The sequence below is a fragment of the Theobroma umbraticum genome, unplaced genomic scaffold (assembly GCF_002168275.2).
Source record: "Theobroma umbraticum cultivar Fairchild unplaced genomic scaffold, ASM216827v3 scaffold_50.0, whole genome shotgun sequence".
Classification (NCBI taxonomy): Eukaryota; Viridiplantae; Streptophyta; class Magnoliopsida; order Malvales; family Malvaceae; genus Theobroma; species Theobroma umbraticum.
In genome coordinates this window covers 6,393,666-6,415,189 of record NW_018397261.1, presented here as the reverse complement: position 1 = coordinate 6,415,189, position 21,524 = coordinate 6,393,666, and the positions used below count along the sequence as shown (strand labels likewise).

Below are 21,524 nucleotides of genomic sequence, written 5' to 3'. Positions count from 1 at the left end.
TATATACCGCTTTGATGTTCATATATAATGGTAAGTACCAAACTCAGTGAGATAATGGGTCAGCTTTGATCCTAACCTCAACCCTTTTAGGCCCTTTCTTGTAAGACAATGCATAATCGTATTAAGTATTTGATTCTGTAATTAGCATAATAACGAGCAACTTCGACTCCTCTCAAATAAATAAGAACATAACAAACGCAGGATAATTGAGCTTTCTACCACTGACTCCACGTGGTGGATAACAGTTGACACTCCTGTTTTGTCTCCAGACGTGGCATGGTAACATGTCGACGTTTATTCAAACGCGTGAAACTGAGAGAGAAATAGGAGGAAGGGCTGGGCATGACTGCAACGACAAAGGAAAGGGAACAAGAGAACACAGAATCCAATCATGATGCAAGAAACGGGCAAAGCAGATTTGCGACAACTGGAAGGTGTAATGAGAGGCGACGTTGTGGAGAGGAAAGAGATGGCCACAGCTGTTCACGTTCGAAACAACCCTGGAAAGGATTCTGCTACTGCTCTTCAACTTTTTCTTGATCGTATCCCTATTAGTTCGATCCCTGGCATAAAAAACTCATCTGGTAATTCTTTTTTATGACATAAAAGATATATATCGATGATCGTTCTTTTCCAACGAAATTTCGGATCCAACTTGGATTTCTTCGACGCCAAATGTTGATTGTAGCATAGTATTTTTGACTTTTTCTTTCTCATGATTTCCATTTGCAAGTGGTAGAGGTGAAAACTGGGGATAATGTGAAGGATGCAATTGAGTTGTTGTACACGAAGAATGTGTTCGGTGCTCCCATTGCGCATGTTTTAGACCCTGATACTACAGTAGGCAGGTTTTTTGATCGGTATATTGGTTTTATAGATTTTGCTACCATGGTTCTCTGGTCCCTCGAGGTGATATGATTTCTCACATTGTCACCACTCACCAACTTGCACCCTCTTTTTTCTCTCTCACTCAATGTATCCAAATGCATTTTTCCTGTTATGGCCTTCTCAGATATCTGAACAAGCTGGTGTCCCAACTGATGGCGGCGCTAGTGAGGAGACTGGCAAAAGTAGCGTCATGTCCTGGCTTGAACAGAATCCTGACATTGGACATACAAAGGTCTTTTTGCCTTATTTCTTGCTGTTAATTCCTGTTTATTTGGAATTGCCGAATTGCTTTCAGGGACATCATCAGTATTTTCCCACTAAATCATATCCTTTAACGGGAAATGTCTTTTGTTCCATGTGAGACACAGGTAGGAGAGTTGGCAAAATCCTTCCTATGGAATCCGTTTTTCCCTATACGCTTAGAGGATACCCTCTTTCATGTTCTGCTGCTGCTTGCAAAGCACCGGGTGCAAGTTCTACCAGCCATGGAGCAATCTGGTCTTCGGGCCATTGGTTTTGTTACGCAGGTATTTTAAGGCTACCAACTAAGCTTGCTGAACTAATTGGGTAATAGGAAAAGCCAAGAGACAGATTGTTCATTACTTTGGTAGATAAAGGCAACCAGTCGAGTATAGCAAATGTACCTTGTTAAAAGATATGGTAAAATATCTATACACTCTCAAATTTTGATCAAAATGATAAAGTTAATTTAAAAAATAAATATTTATCTCAAAAGAGTATTTATTGTTGGACATATAAATCCAACCGATAATCAAAATTTAAAGTTTTCCTTGGTTTATTGACATGACAATATTTTTTGGATAATTTTGTTTTAGAACATGTCAAAAAGTATAATAGTGTATAAAATTTTATTTTTATTTTTAATTTTTTTTTAAAAAAAATTACTTTTTTGTTTTAGTCAAATTCGACTTAATTTAATGCAAAACTCTCTTTTGAGGGAGCGTGATCTGGAGCTTATCTTACGCTCCAAGATGTAGAGAAGTGCCAAATTTGAGCACAAGATAGTTAGTTGATGTAAAAGAGCATTATCAATCGATCAAATTGTTTGAAAAAAAAAACATTTAGAGAAAGAGAAAAGATTATTTTAATTTTTTCATTTTTTTCCGTTAATGATGTTAAAGGTTTTTAAAGTAAAGTGTTTATATTTCAAATTAATTGACAATTGTGTAATTTTGATAATTTGAAAATATTTAATTATTTTACTTAAAAATTATAACATTTTTTATCAATGCATGTCTGAATTTGGAACTTGGTGCCTTTCTGGTAGAATGCAGTTATCCAATTGCTTCTTCAATCTGATGGACTAGCATGGTTCGACAGCATTGCAGAAAAGTCCCTATCTGAATTTTGGTAGGGCAAACTTGAAAGATACTTCAGAACACATGCGTCATTTCTGAGGAATCATTACTTGGTTGCTTTATCACACCCATCTTGGCTTTCTGCATTCGTATTCAGGTTTGAAAATGAGGAGAAAGTAAGCTGCGTGTATGGCGATGAGAGCATAGCAAGGGCTCTTCACATCTTGTTCAAAAGTCAAATAGGTGCAATTGCGGTCATAGATAGACAGACTCAAAGGCTTGTCGGTAGTGTCAGGAGCAGTGATGTCTATCTTCTTATGGAGAATGACAATCTCTTCCACAATAGAAAGTGAGTAATTTTTCCTTCCAATGCTACACTGCATTTTCTTGCCCAATTGACCTATAAAAACTGCATATTTGAGTTAATAACAGGGTTGTAACCGTGGAGGAATTCATTCATATGGAGACTAGCAATCCAGACTCTGATCCTACTATCGAACGAGAAATAGGGGCTCATTTATCAGCAGGGGTTCTTCATCTACGAAACACCTTCCTTCCAAGAATGGACTCGCCAGTCATCAACAAGAAATCTGACACTCTCAAGCAAGCCATGAAGAACGTAGCAGAGACTATAAGCAATTGCAGTTTTCTAGTTGATGAGTTGCAGCGTCCAGTGGGTGTCCTCACATTGAGAGACATAATCCTTCAGTTTGCCCCGCCCTCTGTGGACTCCAATATTCATGGAGCTGGTTTCTTTGAATCTGCTCTTGAACAGACTGGTTGTCAGGTCAAAGATGGAACCATAGTTTGTGACCATTAATGAGAATTTATAAGATGAAAAGAGGGGTTGAAGTGGGTTTGGTTTTCAAATGATGAGAAAAATATCTATATATTTGTACATGACCTCAACTTCATCTGGCCCCTAAAACCGTGCCGATCTGCGTCAGGATATTCAGGCCTTGATGGAAGACTGGCTGACGAGTGACGTGTATAACTTTTGCTACTTAATCTTTGCTCTTTTCATCCAGAAAGAGAAAGCAGCAAACAATGGATGGAGAAGAAAGAATTGCAGTCAATTGCAGCAAGCACCTCATTTCTACTACTCAGTTGGGTCCGAAGAAAATAAAATGATAATCTGTTTTGCTTGCAGTTTGTAACTCTTAGCTGGAAAACAGATCAACATGTACGGTACAAGAAAAGTTCAACATTCCCTTCACCAACAGCCAGGTATAAGCCACTGATAAATACCCCAGGCTTCCTCTTCAACACGCTCAGCTTAATCAAAATCGTCAGGGGAAGATCTTAGCATACAAGTTGTCGCACTTTGGAGAAAAACCCTTGGGATGTTGGAGGACCCGACAGTGACTCCTCGACAATATGTTGGGAGGAATAGTGCATTACGGTTGAAAATAGGATTGAAATGGAGAGAATAAGCTCTCTCAAGTTGGACCAACCTCCAGTTACAGCCCGCAGAAATAAAAGAGAAAAACATATCCAGATGTTATGAGTTGCCATCAGGATTGAAGTTTATGCGTTGTGACCAAAGCAGTAATCACATTGTTCCTAGACTAACAGTAAATTAAACGAGCTCAATCCACTTAAAATGCAAACTTAATAACAACCTACCTGTCTTTCACTCGTCTCTAAACACACTGATAATGTCTTAATTAGCGACATCATAACCATAACAAACACATATCGGGTTCATTATTACAGAATGTTACTCGAATATGTTTATGATGTATCACGGCCTGTTTTAAACTTACATTCTTTTGAGTCCATTCATTGTTTACTTCAAGCAATTTTAGAGGACCAAACCAGGAAATATAATGGAGAGTTCTTCAAACTTACAAGACGATGTGATGGCTGTTGAGATCCCGTTTTTATCCTCCATCCAAGCGCTCATTCAAGACAAAAGCCCTCTGTTTGATCCTTCCATAAGTAACCCGTCCAGATAAACTTTTCGTTTGATGTATAAAGGTCACATAAAACAAACGCAGGCAGGGAACATACCTAAGCAACATTCTGACTTCACAAAACAGCATATCATATCCTGCCAAAGACCTGATTGATATGTAATATGGATGGGCAGAGCATTTTGTCCCCTTAGTAACAAATTGCACCCACCAAGAGAATTTCATCACCTAATAGGTCACTTTGTCTTTCCCAACATGAATAGCTTTAGCTAGAAATACCTCAAAATCCCTCACGAGCTCCAAACTATCAAAGACCCCCTTCTTCTAAATTCACAAGGACGAAAAACGCTCACGGCCTTCCCCATTAGAGCCATAGCTGCAATGCTTGGAAACTGCTTCTTTTCGAGTTCATCCAATGCAGCCTTTGTACTCTGTGGTTCACATAGCACCACAGCTTCAGGCTTCTTGTTTGGAGACGCAGCCCTGTGACGACACCATCTTTGAATCCAAGAACGTGAAAGAGGTCTATCTTGACTTTTCCTCAAAGAGTCACTGGAAGTGGAGGCACCGATCTTTAATAGCATTGCAGTGTGATCAAGTGCCAGTTCTGGTCTCACATGGCTTCCGCATACTGTGGCTTCTGAACTAGTTTCACTGCATTTCAAGATTTTGTTGAAGATCTTGTTAACCTTTTCACGGGATGAAGCTTCTCCAATTTTAGAGCTCTTAGGACCAGGAGCAAAAGGATCCGAAGTGCTCAACTTCAGACGTTTAACCCATCTGCTGCTTGTCTCTGGTCCCAGAGAATCATCTGGACAAGCAGCAGTTTTAAAATTTGAGGGCTGCTCAGCATGGGAAAGGAGATGCTCTGCATCTAAACTCTGGGTTCTGGAGGTACTTGTTTCTCCATCGTCTATTGACTTTGCCACAGCTGGAAGTGCAGGAAGCCCTCCATTCATATCAGGTAATTCAGTATTTGCCATTTTGTCGCCAGCTTCTTCTCCAGTAGCATTCTCAGTTTCAAATAATGATGAATTATGAACCTCCTTGATGTTCTGCAAAATTATCAAGAAACTTAACTAGTTATGTCTAAATTTAACAGCTCAATTGCGCAATGTGGACTCTTGGTATAGAAAGAGATAGTATTCTGGCATGCTATGCTCACTAGAATTCCATGATGCTTGGAACCAATGACTGGATGATACAGCAATCTGTTAACTTAGAATGTAACAATTTTCTACTAGAAATGGCTCTCAAGGTAATTTTTTATGTTTATTATGCACCCAAATTACTTTGATGAGGACCAATGAACACATTTAACCTCACCTACCAATTCCTTATTTCTGTTAGTAGATAATTTTTTTTTTTTTTGAAAATCTTCTGTTAATTGATAATGAACCAAACTAAAAGATAGTCCTTGCGAAAAGATGCAAAATATAGAATGTCAAGAACATGTTGTTCATAAACACTTTGGTCTATAAACCAAGCAAGTAATCATCTAAAAACTACCATTACAAGCACATAGTAAAATAGATATTAACAAGAATTACCTGATCTGATGGACACAGAGCCACACCTGCAACATAAAGTAAACATGTTAAGAGTATGAACATACAATACTGAAAGACCAAGCAATTATTAAATTAACTGAATCCACAGATATTTCTAATCATAAGTTTCTGTCAGTCTGATGTGACCATTTTCTTCAAAAAAATAATAATATAAGTTCCATTCACTGTTCATAATTATAGAGGTAACATAAATACATACTTGAAAGATGGCTCTTCAGGAAAACATCCAGTTCCATGGCATCAGTTTCAACTGATGATTCATGCTTTAAGCAAACAGTAGAAGTTCTGACATCTCCAACATAGTCTTTTCCTTCACTACCCGTGGAGCTCCCTAGAGGTTGCAATTTCACTCCTTGCCGACCATGGAAACCAAAATTGGGAGATAAACTCAGAAACTCACTGAACATATTTCCCTTCAATTTGGGGGAGACTATAGAGTCTTTGAACACTTGTCCTCCATCGTTTATGCTCACACCAGTCTTCTTTGTAATAAAAAATTTGTGAGTTGTCTGAGAAAACTTGGAAGGACCTCTGGGTAATTCTTCCACAGAATCTATAGTGGTACATATTCTCATAGTCTTGACATCATGAACAGAACGAGGTACTCTTGGCAGCAAGAAATTTTCATCATATGCTTTTCCTGATTTTGCCACCTCAGGATAGTCCAAGCTTGGAAGCAATCTATTACTAGAATTGTTTTCTACCTTCTGACTCTGTTTATTAAGAAAAGAGCATAACTGACTATCGTTGGTCAATTGATCATGAAGTAATAGAGGTGCATCACTCTGTCTAGATAATGAACTCCCCAGTTTTCTGGACTCGAAAAGGGTATCAGCTTTCTTCTCATGGACCCAAAAGGTAGAATAGCTGCTAAATTTACCATCTGTGAAGTGCTCTTTGGATGCTACGACAGGACTTAATTGATCAATATCTTCATGCTGACATGTGAAGGATTGCATTGGAGCCACTCCACTATTCATTACATATGGTACAAATTTAGAACTTGACCCAATATCATCCTGAAAAGATGTTGAAACAGCTAAGTTGTTCTTTTCAAGGAATTCATGAGATTTTACCAGCTGCTCAGGAACCCATGAAATGCCTTCAGGCTGAAGTTTACGTTCTCTAGATGGAAATTCCATTCCAGGATGAGCCCACTCACTTCTACCCATAGTAATAGAGTTATAGCCATTATTGAGATCAATTTGATACTTCACCACGTCACCTTTAGACGAAGTACCTGCGTTATTCTTTGAAGCCATAGCACTCTCCCTTTTCCCTGAAATATTGAACATTGGAGGGGGCTGTCCATCTAAAACTTCTTTCCCCAACTTCCTTGAACCCATTTTCGAACTCTTGCTCATGGTGTCAACTGTTCTGGCTTCAGAAACTTCTCTAAATCCTTGAGCATAGTCTGAAATATCGGTTTCCATTTCAGGCCCAGAAAGCAAAGGATGATGCTGAGAATTGCTAAGATCATCTTTACGCAGTAAATGACTTTGAACCTCAGTGGATGATTTACGACTTGTATTCTTCCAATGATCCATCCAAGCATCTTGGTAATGATGCATAGAATGCCTAGCTGTTCCAGCACTATGGTGTTCTGATTGTGCAACACGATTAGACATGATATGGTCAAATCCTATTTTAATTAAAGGCTCATTGTACCTTACCTGAAAATGCAATTCAACAAGCACTATTAGACATAATATCTATTACGTTTTAAAACAAAATTACAAGAAGTTAGAAATAAAAAACAATCAAAATCAACAAATAGAAAAAATCTAGAGCTCATAAGGTCAGCATAAAGAGTCTATAGGAAATTAAGGATCTACAAAACATATGCTTAACCAATTATTTTGGACCCACATAAGCACACATCAAACAGTCCTTCCTTGATGGACTAAGATTGGTTAGTATTTTGAAACATTAGCTCAAGATGATTTGATTTCTGAAGGTTTAGCATTGGTAGTGCCCCTGTTCTTGATAGATACTCTTAGCGAGCCAGCAATAAAAAATAAAAGGGGGGAGAGCACAGAAAGAGGCAAAAAATGTTCCCAATTCCTATAATCAGCTTTCCATACCAAACAAAATCAAAGAAAAAAAAATAACAAACGCAGAATATTTTAAACAAGAGTTGCCAATTATCCAGAAAGGAAATTTGTAAGGGCAAATTAAAACATCTTTCTTCATCTCATCTCAACACAATTAAAAATCCAACATTATCTAAAATATTTATAGGGAAAAAAAAAACAGCTTCTTCTTACTGCAACTTCTCTTTACAGAAATGTGTGATTACCCAATTCATGTCCCGTCAAACAGGGATCTACAGAAGTCTGAATTAGAAACCTTAAAGTTGAAACAATCCAAGACCCTTTTAGATAGCACCAAACCCTTTTTTTTTTTTTAATTTTAGTTACATCATATATAAGCTCAACTCTTCAACATAATGAACAAGAAAATATCACAAAAACGACCCCCTACCAAGCTTTTCTTTTCTTTTTACCACTACCAATAAAAATAAAACAAACTCTACTGTTCAGTAAGCAACGTTAGAATCTTGAACTATTCAAACAGAGAGCGAAGGAAAAAAAAAAGAATATGAACTTGAAACGAAAGAACTAACACAAGTAACCAAGCTCCAAGCTACGATCAAACAACAGTAGAACAAGCTGAAAGTTCACATCCATACATACTAAGCAAGTATTAGAGAAAGCAAGAAATGGATAGTTCACAAAAACACAATCAAAATTAATTTCAACCACGCCAGGACTCACCTTAAGAGCGAAAGTAAATAAAAAAAAAAAAAACCAGAGTTCGTAAAGTCTATGAAGACCCAGCAAAAGAGCAACGGTGAAACACAGGTCCAGGGAGAAGTTGAGATCACAAACGCAGGAAAAAAAGAGAGTGTGTTTGTTTAAAAAGTAAAGGATGAGAATTTGTGGACAGGCAGGGATGTCTTGGGTGAAGGAAGAAACAGCGAAAGGATGGAAGAAGGAAAAGAAAGCATCTTAAAAAGCCGAGGAGCCGCATGTAGATCCCCCCGAGCCGACGAAACTCAGCAGCTGAAGGGCCCCACTACATTGCACTTTTGTAATTGGTCCTGCCCTTTTCTAATTTTTTTATTTGTTTTTTTTTTCACTTTATTGAACTTTTTATGTTTTTCTTATTTTATTTTATGCTGTTATGTGCGTGGTTATTGTAGTCCTAAACACAAAACATTGCTTGGCCCAATTAATAAAAATAAAAAATGAATTTTTTTTTATGGAAAGTAACAAAATTTAGCATTTTGTAGAATATGTTGAGTTCTTTTTTCCTATTAATCCTGCCCTCGGTAAAAGAAGTAAATTTTATTTTTGAATAATATTCGATGTGATAATGTTAAACATAATACTTTTAAAAAGTTTTTTAATTATTTAAAATATTTAACTAAATATTATATTTTATTACATATAATCAAAATTTTTTTTTATTTTAAATTAAAATATTTTAATTAAAATATTATTTATTATTTTATTATAATTACATGATATTAATATGTATAAAAATATATTATATTACATAATAACATGATATAATGTTATTGTCATATGATATTTTGTATTTTTTACTTAATACTATAATATAAAATGATATTTAAAAATTATTATTTACGAGTGAAATATTAATTAAAATAAATATAAAAAAGTTAATAAAAAATTTTAAATAATTTAAAATTTTTTAAAATAATTTAAAATTTTTGAAAATATTATTACTAATGTTAATTATACGAATGTTAGAAACATATTGGCTCACGGGAATTTGGAATTTGGATGGATAAGGTTGAAGCCGTTGGTGCAGTATTAACTTTACCTCAGTAACGGTGTCTACCAGTAGGTTGTCAGATCTTACAAAATATCTTCTTCCCCTCCAAAATATCTTCGTTTTTTGGGAACCAACTTGTTGACTTCTCCTTTTGAAGAAAAAAAAGAAAGAAATACTTTTAAACTCAAGGCATATAAAATTCCAGTAATAAAATAGTGGAGAAAATTTATACTTGTTTCTTGCCTTTGTGCACATTTGGTATGCATATAGGTAAGTCATTCTCTTCTTATTCTTTTTCCATTTTTATTCTTTTCTTTGGTTGGTTTTTGAGGTAATGGTTATTCTCCAAAATTTTAATGGCTATTCATGACTATGGAATAGAGTCAAAAACTAATTGGATAAAAATGTTCCTATTTATTGAAAATAATTACAACTTAAAAATAAAGAAAAAAATTATATTAATAATTAAATAATAAATTATTAATATTTACATTTTTAATGAAAATAAAATTTGAAAGATTAAAAAATGAAAGTACAAATAGATAAAAATACAAAGAAATTGAAATAAAAAATGATATTAATAATTTAATAATAAATTAATAAAATTTTAACTTTTTAATAAAAATAAAATTAATAAAATTAAAAAATATTATTAAATTATAATAATAATTCTTATATGATTTTATTTTACATATCAAATTATATAATGTATTTGAGTATTTAGTTCATTGATTGGTATATTAAATTTTATTTAAAAAATAAAATTTAATTTTTTTTAATTATGAAAAAATATATAGTAAATTATATAATAATATTATATTATATTCCGTTACCCAAATATGTCAGCTGCAACTACAGAAGCTCGTGGCTCGCAAGATCGAACAGAAACGAGAAGACGAGTAAGATGGACAGGCTACTGTGGGTGAGCTCGGCTGGGTGAGAGTTGAGCCGAGGCTATACTGAGCTGGAGATCAGGAGGAAAAAAAGGGCAAAGGAAAAACATGCTTTCATTACAGTACAGCCTTTGGAGTACAGTGAAATGGCCACCCGACATATCCCAACACCAACAACTGAAGATTTGGCTATCCTTTGTCCACGTCATCCTATGACAAATCCACCCATCAGTCATCCCAATCTCTTTCTTAAAAAACGCTAACTGCATGACAGGGTAAATCACAATTTAGATTCATTTCCGACACCATTCTTATCTACAAATCAATCAATCTATTATAGTATTTCCCTACGTTACTTCTTTTCTCCAACTCAGAGCAAACTCAATCCAACAAGACCAGTTGAGCTACTTGCCTTAATAACTTTTATTCTAAATATTTATGTTCTCCTAACTTATAATATATTTATTAAATTATTATACATATATGTATGTATATACATATATATATTTTTAGTAAGTGAAAGTGATAGCCTGGATTTGAATGCTTTAACAGGAACTTAGTTAAGTAACCATGCCAAGTCTCGATTCAAAGTTGAAACCAAAGCCATTGGGTCAGGGGGGGCTTCCGGCCCACTGATTATGCTACCAAGGTGAAAATTTGGATTATCCTTGGAAAAAGCCAGCTCTGGCCCAGGCGGCTCTAACGGCGTTATGTCATTATGAGCTAGCCCATCCACCAAATCTGTCGGGGCCATAGCCGGGATGGTTCTGACATTATGACATTACTCAACAGGTTAATTGTCCAATCCAATCCCATGTCATGGGAAAGAGATAACATTTTGATTTAATATTTATCTAACAAATATTCTTTAAAGGATAAGATTTAATGTTTCAAAATCCCCAATCCATTTTGATTTGCTCACATGTATTAAAAAAGAAAACAAATATTTCTTTAAAAAAGTTTATTTTTATGGCTTGAGTTTTAATTATAAAACTAACTTTAAATCTTCACCAACTGGTGAGACCTGTCAAATATTTTATGAATAAGCAAACAACAAAAAGTTAATTTTATGAACAATCTATCAAATATTTGACAAATGCATCCTTTGATTAAGGATGTCAAAATATGTACCTTATAATCAAACACTTTGGATTATTGAATCTAAGACAATTAAGGTTAGAGTTTCTTATAATCTAGTTCGAGGAGTAAAATCACAATCCATCATGGGTTTGGATAGGATTTGAGTTGTGATTTTAAAATAATTATTATTGAACTGAATTATAAATAATTATTTTTAATATTAAATTTTAATTATATATCATAATTATTTATTTATTAATTAATATATTATTTACTAAAATTCATTAATATTCTTAACATAATTTTAAAATTTAATTTATTTTTGTATGAATTAACTTTAAATTATTAATTTAATTTTCAAATAATTAATCAATAGTGTATAAGAAATTCATACACAAATTCAAATAAAAATTTAAAAAATTAATAAGATATTTATAAAATTCGAATACTTTATCAGATAATAGAATTTATGTTAGAATATTTTAAGACAAATAAAATATCTATTATCTATATCTAATTTTACAAAAAAAAAATTATCAAATAATTAAAAGACTTAAAATTCTCTTTCACCCATTTTTCTTTGACTGTGAATCAGTTCCATTAATTTTTCTAGTCACATCTTGACAATCATCCTAGTCCAAACCAATCCTTTTCAGCTCATATAGAAAACAATAAAAAAAGAAAACAGAAAAACTCTTAACCAGTTGTCAAATTTAATTTATTTAATTAATATAATAATTTACATATTTATTGAAATTGGAAAAGTAAACAAATCTGGACAAAAAATTACCAATACAAAACACCTGGCACAAACCCCGGCATAGAAAAACGAAAAAGCATGTTCTCTTTTCGCAAGCTCCTTTTTATTAACTACTGTTCAAGCCGCGTCACTGTCGGTAAACAAAAAAGTAAACGACCCAATTTGCCCGTCTAACGGTAAAAACTCCTAGTAAAAAAAAGAAAAGGTAAACGAAGTGAAAATAGCTATAAAAATAATAATAATGATAAAAAAAAACCCATCTCCAAATAGATCTGCTTCGGCTTGGTTTTCGCTTCCTCTTATCAGAAAAGGAAGAAGAAAAGTTTCAGAGTCCAAAGCTTAACAACGGAGAGTCCTTCGAGGTCAGCCCTTTTCTACTCTTCTTCGACTCTAAAAAACGTATGCTTTAGATTACCATTTTTTTGACTTTGTATTGGTTGTTATCTCTATTGATCGTAACTTGTCCTTTTTAAGTATTGAATCATTTCTTCATGTTGATAGTAGATTCTTTTATTCAACAATTTTATGTATACGTAAATCTAGGGTTTTGGTTGTTCTGGATCTGGGTTTTCACGCGTAGTTGTTTTTATTGAAGGACGTGCTCGATTTGTATATTGATAGACCCTAGATTCTTGTTTTGTTGGTGATAAAGCTGAGGGGAAGTTTTGGGATCTCATGTTCTTTTGGTATTTTTTTGGTTTTGGTGATGGTAGTCGGTTACTTCTTGCGTTCAGTTGACGGGTTTTTGATTTTATCTCTGTTCCGAGATTCTGGGCATGAAATGTTTATGCATTTTCTTGGTAAACAAACATAGCAATAGGGTTTTCCTTAAATCGGATTCATTGATTGAAAATGGCTAGCTGTTTTGCTTTATCTGTTGTTGCACATGGTCGTACATGGTGATATCTAATGATTTACAGCTATTAGTGCTTAAATTGAATTGAATGTTTACTTTAAATATCAAGTTCACTGAGTGTTGACTTATAACTACGATGTTTTTGGGAACTTAGTGTATTTTTTGTGTTTAAGCTAATTGGGTCTTTCTCATATGGTATAGAATTTGAAGCTAATATTGAATGGAGGGAATTGGAGGTGATGGTGCATCAGTGGCATCACCTTTGCCTCAATGGGGGCATGATGCTTGGAGGATGTATCAGTATTATCTGGATAAGACTACTCCTCATACAGCTTATAGGTGGATTGGAACCCTTGTTGTAGCAGCTCTCTATTGTCTGCGGGTCTATTATGTTCAAGGGTTTTACATAGTTTCATATGGACTTGGGATCTACCTGCTGAATTTGCTAATTGGGTTTTTGTCTCCTCTGGTCGATCCTGAAATTGAAGCTTCTGATGGGCCTTTACTGCCAACAAAAGGTTCAGATGAATTCAAGCCGTTTATTCGTAGGCTACCTGAGTTTAAGTTCTGGTAATTGAAAATTTATCTTTGGTTTCTAATCTTTTATGATGCTTTATGTGTTACAGAAGCAATTTATTGGTGGTGTTTGTTCCTTTTGTGGTCTGTACCAAAATCTTTTATGATATGGTTTATTAAGGGAAACCATCTACTTGAGGTTCATTGACCTATTTAGGCAAAGTCATAAACACTGTCTGATCTTTGAGATATGATAGAAACATGCCCTTTGTTATTTACCAAAAAAAGAAAAGATATGTGGAAACATGTGATGCTTAGTTAAATGGTGTGATCCGGCATATTAACATCAGCTTTCTGGATTCTCTAGAGAAAGTTCAGAAGCTTGTGAGATCTTTTCTGTGTTCTGATCATTTATGAAACTCAGGGAATAGTATGCATGTTTTAAGATTTTAGCTTAAGATAGATTACTTAATGGTGGGTTTGATGATAATAGCTTGTATTTAATTGAAATCAAGGTGTTAGTTATTCTTCTTTTCTGTTTGTACTTCGTAAATCTCTTGATGGAGTTAAAAATAATATAAAAGGTTATAACATGCACAACAAGTGATAATTCTAGTAAGACTGTCTGTAACAACAATCTTGCATTACATGCGTAATTGACATCCAGCAGCCATGTTTTTCTCCTTTAGTTACCTAATTTGGTCTAGGCTGATTTTACATGACCTCAAGTTCACCTGACCGTTGCTTGGTGGCATGTCATATGTCTAGTTTGCACCTAGGCCTAACTTCCTTTCTTCTTACCTTTGTATACCTCAAATGTAAGGTATCATAATGGTTCAGAAATCTAATGTAATGTTTCCGATTGTGGAAATGTAGGACAATATGCTTGAAAGCATTTGCTCTTATCTATCAATTTCATTAGCCATTGCCTTGTCATTGTCAATCACTCGTTCTCATGCGATTCACTGTTTCTTTAGAATGTAGAATCTTTAAATTTTGTTTGTTTTACCCAAGAATTACAGCTCAGAAAAGTATTTCTGTTTATAGCATAGAAATGTGCAACTAATTGTGAGTGGAACTAAGTCATTATTTGCTATAGTCAATCGCACTTCTTCATCCATTGGGAAGTTTCATGTCTTGAGATCTGTATGAATTTGTGCTTAATGAATGGGTATGTAAGTATGGATATAATACTTCTTTTGTTTTATTATTGTTGCAGGTACTCCATGACAAAGGCTTTCTGCATAGCATTTGTCATGACTTTCTTTTCCCTATTTGATGTTCCTGTCTTTTGGCCTATATTGCTTTGTTATTGGATTGTTCTCTTTGTCCTTACAATGAGGCGTCAGATTGCACACATGATCAAATACAAGTATATCCCATTCAACATTGGAAAGCAGGTCAGCTTCCAATGAAAAAATGATTTCTACTTTTACAGTTGCAACTATAACAGCAAGCACCTTTCACTAGTACTTCTAATTATGAGTGGCAGAAGGGAAGTCTCTAATATTTGCATGCTTGAAAGATAATAGTGTTTTCTTCTCTCTTTGACAGAAATACACTGGTAAGAAAGCTTCTGCAAGTAGCAGTGGCTCCCGCGGGGATTGAAGCTTTGGCTGGTTCACAGGGGAAATAGTAAAGGACCTGGTGGAAAAAGGAAAAGTAGGCATTCTGAAGATTCATGATAATTGATTTCACCTTTGGAAGACAGGCATTTGTGTTATTATGGATTTTTTAATATGCAGTTACTACAAACATAAGTTCAGTTGTCCCTGTGAAGAGGTGCTGACGTCGCAGAACTGAAACTTTATTGTTTATACAAATGGTTATGAAGATTTGATCAAAGTTTTTGGGATTATTGGGCAGTAATTTGTACAACAAAATACCGTTCCCTGTTCTCATCTACATTACTTGATTAGTAGTGACAAGACCAAATTTCTTATTAGGAGACATCCCTGGCAGATTGTAGGCGTTTATTTTTCTTTTGTACTTGACGGGTGCAAGAGCAAAACTGCAGTTTTTCCTTAATGCATTGCACAATTGTCCACAATTTCAATTTGGGTCCTGTTTTTCACAACTGGGGTTTCAGGTTCCGTTAACTAAAGTATTTGAAGAGAGAGATAAGGTTATGTTTCTTCAACCTGTAGGTGCCTGGACGTGTACTTCCAAGGGAACTAACCCATTTCATTCCCATCTGATAGCAATAATCACCACCCTTCCTTAATTGTATGTTCATTTTTTTCACTTCCATTAAGAATTAGAGGGAAGAAACTATAAGCATTCTTACACTGTGATTTCTCAGAAAGATGATACTGTATCTGTTCTATAGTATGTACATGCAATAAAAGGCTGTCTAAATAGAAAATTATTCTCACATGTTTTCCCTGTTTTGTTTGTATATTCTAATTGCAAATAAATTGTCACTTACCAAGATCTTAAGAGCTTGGGCCTAATCCGCGGGGAACCCCACTCACCCAGGCCCAAGCCTAAATGGCAAAGACCCAAAGATAAAATGCAAAACCCTAAACCCAGAGAGTCGGTTTGTTTGTTTTCAGATATAACCCCTAAGACCTAACTTCGTATTTCCCCCCTCCTTTCTTCTCCTTGCTCAGATATTATCCCTTCTTATTCGATCCGAGTGAAGAAAGGATATGGGTAAAGTGAAAGGAAAGCATAGGTTAGACAAGTACTACCAACTTGCCAAGGAACACGGCTACCGTTCCAGAGCATCATGGAAGCTAGTCCAACTCGACTCCAAATTCTCCTTTTTAAATTCTGCCCACGCCGTCCTCGACCTCTGCGCCGCCCCCGGTGGTTGGATGCAGGTTGCCGTCCAGAGAGTTCCTGTTGGCAGCCTCGTACTCGGTCTCGACCTTGTTCCCATCGCCCCAATACGAGGTGCCATCGCCCTCCAACAAGACATAACCAAATCCGAATGTAAGTCCAAGATTAAACGGGTCATGGAAGAGCATGGGGCCCCGGCTTTTGATGTGGTTTTGCATGATGGATCCCCTAATGTTGGTGGAGCCTGGGCTCAGGAGGCAATGAGCCAAAATGCTTTGGTTATTGATTCTGTTAAGCTGGCTACTCAGTTCTTGGCTCCCAAGGGCACTTTTGTTACTAAGGTTTTTAGGTCCCAAGACTATAGTTCTGTTCTGTATTGTCTCAAGCAGGTGATTATTTCCTTCATTTTTTAAAGACATGATCATATCTCTGCAAAGTTTTGTTCTTCCTTGATATGTGTATTTGGTTTGCTTCAGTTATTTGAAAAGGTTGAGGTCGATAAACCCGCAGCTAGTCGTTCAGCTTCAGCTGAGATTTATCTTTTGGGCCTGAGGTATAAAGCCCCTGCAAAGATTGATCCACGTCTTCTTGACGTCAAGCATCTATTTCAGGGATCAGTAGAACCACAGAAGAAGGTTTTTATTTTATTTTGGAGTTTCAAAGTCTCTTAAAAGATGACTTCTTCCTTTGATTGAGTCTCTGCTAATTATGTTCTTTCTACCAAATACTTGATGTAGGTGATTGATGTACTTAGGGTAACAAAACAAAAGAGACACCGTGATGGGTAAGCTTTCCCTTTACCCTGCAGCTATGTGAACTAAGTAAAATGAGTTTCTGATAATAAGTCAGATAAACAAATTTACTGCTTGTTAGCAATGACTGAACAAGTTAATAGCATGTACAGAAAATTAGAAATTTTTGTCATCAATGTTTGTGTTTGTGGATATTGTTTCAAGTGGGATCTATGTTATGCTTTGTTGCTGACTAGGTTCAATTTACAGTTATGAAGATGGAGAGACAATCTCAAAGAAGGTGTCTACAGCTGCTGACTTCATTAGGTCTGACTCTCCTCTTGAAATCCTCGGTTCAGTTACTTCCATAACCTTTGGCGATCCAGCTTCATTGCCTATTAAGGATCACAGTTCTACCACAGAAGAGGTAATTATTTTTTTGTATTGTTATTCTTTACCTGGCCTTCAATCTTTCCAGGTTTTGATTACTTATTTTGCTCCTGTCTGGACAGATCAAAGCTCTTTGTGAGGATTTGCGTGTTTTGGGAAAGCAAGATTTCAAGTGCCTTTTGAAGTAAGTAACACAATTCCTTTTACATTTCCCCTTTAGGAAATGTTCAAATCTAAACAACTTGTGAGAATATGAAAATCAGTGAAAGCTAGTTTTAATCAATACACTTGGTCATAATATTTTGAGTTGGAGCTTGATAAGGGAAGAATGCTGGATTTTTGTGCATATATAAATGTATTACATGGCACCGTTCCCTTGATTTGATATTATCATGTTTGTTTTTCATGTAGGTGGCGGTTGCAATTGAGAAAAGCTTTGTCTCCTTCAGAAAAGGCTACTTCTTCTACCCCTGCCACAGATGTTGACAAAGGGGAAGAAGAGAACGAAGATGATAAATTACTCAATGAAATGGAGGAGCTCACATATGCTATGGAACATAAGAAGAAAAGAGCAAAGAAGCTTCTAGCAAAAAGACGAGCTAAGGTTTATTTCCTTGCTCAGATATCTCTGGCCCCTGTATTTATTTCTTAGTGCATTTACCACATAATAGAAACCATGAAATGGAACAAATTTATTGATTTTACCATGGTTTTGTATCTACAGGATAGTAATGATAGTAACTAATGATACATGGTTTTCTTTTCCCTTTATTTTTGGAAAAATTAAGAAATCATTTATAGATTTGGTATTAATGTTTCAGATACCTATTACTGTTGGAAATTTCATGTTCCTTCTTTTCTTTTAAACTGTAGGATGTTGCCATGCATTCATTTAGTTGCTGCTTCTTGCCTCATTGTTTTGCAGGATAAATCACGGAAGGCAACAGGAATGCAAATAGACGCCCTGGAAGATGGTTATATTGATCATGAGTTGTTTTCTCTGTCTTCAATCAAGGTTTGCTTTTGATCAAAAGACTTCAAATTAGGAAACTCAATGTTTCTTCCATAACTAGTTATAAAAGAAAGGAGGCTAGTCTAAACAAACATCTAAAACAAAATTATTGGACTTAAGACTGCAGTTATGTCATTTTAACCAAAGGCATAGTTCGCATTTAACCTTTCCAAGCCCCTTTATTATGGGCTAAACCATGGCATCATCTGATCTTAACTTTATTGTCCATGATGTGCTGTTTTGAACAAGAGGCATGTTTTGCGCTTAACATCTTTTCTTCCAGTTATGTGTTGGCATCTGTCTGTTTGTTAACTGAAGTGTTGCTTGGGCATTCTTTATTGAGCTAGACTATTTGTCATGATAAAATAAAGCTTTTCTTCTATTGTCTGGAAAACCGTAGGATTTTTGAATGAAGTCACCGTTGCTCTTTATATTTCCTTTAAACTGATGTTTATAGTAGTCATTCTATGGTATTTCCTAAAAAATTGACTTAGAAGTTCATTGAAGCTTTTAGCTTTAGCTAAAGTTTATTGATGCTAGTCCATTAATGCCTTTAGGGTAAGAAAGATCTTGCAGCAGTTGATTCCACTGAGTGTGATGATGGGAATAATGACTTAAGGGGTAGCGAAGATGAAGAAACCCAGGACAAAACTGAGGATGAGTCATCCAGTGATATTGATTCTGATGAAGAACGCAGAAGGTTGGTTGCCCTGATTCTTAGTTATAACTGGGGTTTGATTTGAGCAATATATAATTTGTAACATTCTCTGTATGTAAATTAATCTTGTAATTTTGATGCTAGATATGATGAACAAATCGAAGAGATTCTTGATCACGCTTATGAACAGTATGTGGCCAAAAAGGATGGAAGCACAAAGCAGAGGAAGCGTGCAAAAGAAGCCTACTCTGACCAATTGGAGGTATGAAACTCATATAGTGTGTAATTGATAACTCAACATGTTCATCATTATCACAAACTTTAAACTCGCAAGTATAATGTGCAATCTTTTATTTATTTGCCTGACATTAAGTTTTGTCTTTCACATTCTAAAATGATCATGTATGCCATGTTTGTTCAGTGTTTTGAAGGCCTTGTTCTGTGTTTTATTCACAAAATTCCTCACCTTCGCTCTCTCTCTCTCTCTTTTCAATTTCCTCTTCCACCCCCCTTTTTCTTTCATCTGCATGCATAGTCCCCTCCTAGGTTGCTCTATCTAGTACAATTTTTTTCTTCCTCTATGCTTCCTCAATTCATATTCTATTGATATGAATTTTTGTTTTCCCAGTGCTATTATCATTCTTTCTTATTTATGCTGTTAATACAGCATGGATAATGGTTGATTTTAAAAGCTGACCAAATTTTTACTGATTAGATTGAATTTCCCTTCTCGGCTGTGCAGGGTGGTGATGGTGATGATATCATTCTTTCCGATCATGATTCAGACCAGGACGAGGCTGATCCTGAAGCAAATCCTCTCATTGTACCACTGGATGATGGGGAAGGACCAACTCAGGAGGAGATCACAAACAGGTGGTTCGGTCAGGATATTTTTGCTGAAGCTGTAGAGCAGGGAGATTTAGGGAAGTATGACAATGATGATGAAATGGAGGTTGATAACCAAGTGGACAGGCTACCTGTTCCTGGGAAGGCCAAAGAAAAGAAAAGGCAGGATGAAAGACAAATTGCTCACAAGGTCAAGGAAAAGAAAGCAAACAATGCTGCCGGCCTCAATTGTAGTCAACTCCAGGCTCCTAGGGCGGAGGATGATTTTGAGATTGTCCCTGCTCCAGCTACAGATTCAAGTGATGACTCGTCTTCAGATGACTCAGAGGATGAAGATGTTGATACAAAAGCTGAGATATTGGCTTGTGCGAAGAAGATGCTCAGGAAAAAGCAAAGGGGGCAGATTCTTGATGATGCTTATAATAAATATATGTTTGATGATGAAGGTTTACCCAAGTGGTTCTTAGAGGAGGAGAGGAGACACCGCCAACCAATTAAGCCTGTTACGAAAGAAGAGATTGCTGCAATGCGAGCACAATTCAAAGAGATCAATGCTCGACCTGCTAAGAAAGTTGCAGAGGCAAAGGCTAGAAAGAAGCGGGTAGCAATGAAAAAGCTTGACAAGGTTCGACAGAAAGCAAATAGTATATCAGACCAAACTGACATCTCTGATCGGTCAAAGAGGAAGCAAATCGAACAACTATACAAGAAGGCTATGCCCAAAAAGACCCAAAAGGAATATGTGGTTGCGAAGAAGGGCGTTCAAGTCAAGGCTGGCAAAGGGAAAGTCCTTGTCGATCGGCGGATGAAAAAGGATTCGAGGGCACACGGAATGGGTAAATTAGGAAAAGGTGGTTCAAAGAAGGGAAGGAACGGAAAAGTTAGGAAAGGTAAAGGATCTGTCAAGGCTTCAGGGAACAAGGGAAACAGAGGGAAAAAAGGTGTGCACGCATGACTGAACAAGTGAAGTTTTGATAGATACATTTCAGATAAAATTGAAGATGAACACCATATACATTTTTGTTTTATTTTTTAAAATATTTTATCCGTTTTGTTGGGGCTGATTGATAAAATTAAGTACTATGTTTTGAGTATTGATTCAAGGTGTAATTGTAATGAATGAGGAGGATCTGTAGATGTTTTACAGTCCCCAAAATTTTCCTTCTTTCTCTTCTCTGACCAGATTTCTTACATACATATTTATCCGCCACTGGAAGGATATAACCTGTTGACATGCTAAATCTGACTTTCCGACACGAAATTCAGATTGCCAGAACCCATCGGCCTGTTATATTTTACGCGTGAATTCAGTTTTGCTCTTTTCTTCAATCTTTCCTTTCTTCTTTCACATTCCAATTTTAAAACTTTTATCATTTTCTAATCCTTTTTGCTTTCTCCATTGTTTTTACTCTATACCTACACATGGTGGCTTTTTTTGCTTGCTTGTTCGTCAAGTTTTAACATGTTCCTGCTGCTGAAGTTTTGCCTCTTAACAGAAAA

At 35.6% G+C, this 21,524-nt stretch overlaps 4 protein-coding genes across 5 annotated transcripts; 3 read left to right on the top strand and 1 right to left on the bottom strand.

Annotated features, from left to right (window-relative positions):
* Positions 1-758: 758 nt before the first annotated feature.
* On the top strand, positions 759-3,631 carry LOC110417701 (SNF1-related protein kinase regulatory subunit gamma-1-like). The gene is made up of 6 exons (XM_021430166.2): positions 759-909; positions 1,013-1,120; positions 1,257-1,415; positions 2,177-2,259; positions 2,365-2,556; positions 2,640-3,631. Exons 1-6 carry the CDS (start codon positions 889-891, stop codon positions 3,025-3,027), a joined length of 951 nt encoding a protein of 316 aa, XP_021285841.2. The 5' UTR covers positions 759-888; the 3' UTR covers positions 3,028-3,631.
* Positions 3,632-3,782: 151 nt separating this feature from the next.
* Positions 3,783-8,691, bottom strand: LOC110417700 (uncharacterized). The gene is made up of 4 exons (XM_021430165.2): positions 8,472-8,691; positions 5,894-7,367; positions 5,674-5,699; positions 3,783-5,178 (listed from the first exon to the last, which is right to left on the bottom strand). Exons 2-4 carry the CDS (start codon positions 7,320-7,322, stop codon positions 4,414-4,416), a joined length of 2,220 nt encoding a protein of 739 aa, XP_021285840.1. The 5' UTR covers positions 7,323-7,367; positions 8,472-8,691; the 3' UTR covers positions 3,783-4,413.
* Positions 8,692-12,450: 3,759 nt separating this feature from the next.
* LOC110418746 (protein RER1A-like) lies at positions 12,451-15,653 on the top strand. 2 transcript variants are annotated; one of them, XM_021431549.1, is made up of 4 exons: positions 12,451-12,593; positions 13,289-13,657; positions 14,823-15,003; positions 15,158-15,653. In XM_021431549.1, the coding sequence occupies exons 2-4, from the start codon at positions 13,308-13,310 to the stop codon at positions 15,209-15,211; spliced, it is 585 nt and encodes a 194-aa protein (XP_021287224.1). In that variant the 5' UTR covers positions 12,451-12,593; positions 13,289-13,307; the 3' UTR covers positions 15,212-15,653. The 2 variants fall into 2 exon arrangements, with proteins under 2 accessions (XP_021287224.1, XP_021287225.1); XM_021431550.1 differs by having other exon boundaries at positions 12,488-12,630.
* A 491-nt stretch (positions 15,654-16,144) lies between these two features.
* LOC110418743 (FtsJ-like methyltransferase family protein) lies at positions 16,145-21,188 on the top strand. The gene is made up of 10 exons (XM_021431547.2): positions 16,145-16,776; positions 16,864-17,022; positions 17,125-17,171; positions 17,389-17,545; positions 17,631-17,692; positions 17,920-18,112; positions 18,434-18,523; positions 19,078-19,220; positions 19,323-19,440; positions 19,921-21,188. Exons 1-10 carry the CDS (start codon positions 16,255-16,257, stop codon positions 20,977-20,979), a joined length of 2,550 nt encoding a protein of 849 aa, XP_021287222.1. The 5' UTR covers positions 16,145-16,254; the 3' UTR covers positions 20,980-21,188.
* The last annotated feature ends 336 nt before the right edge of the window (positions 21,189-21,524 follow it).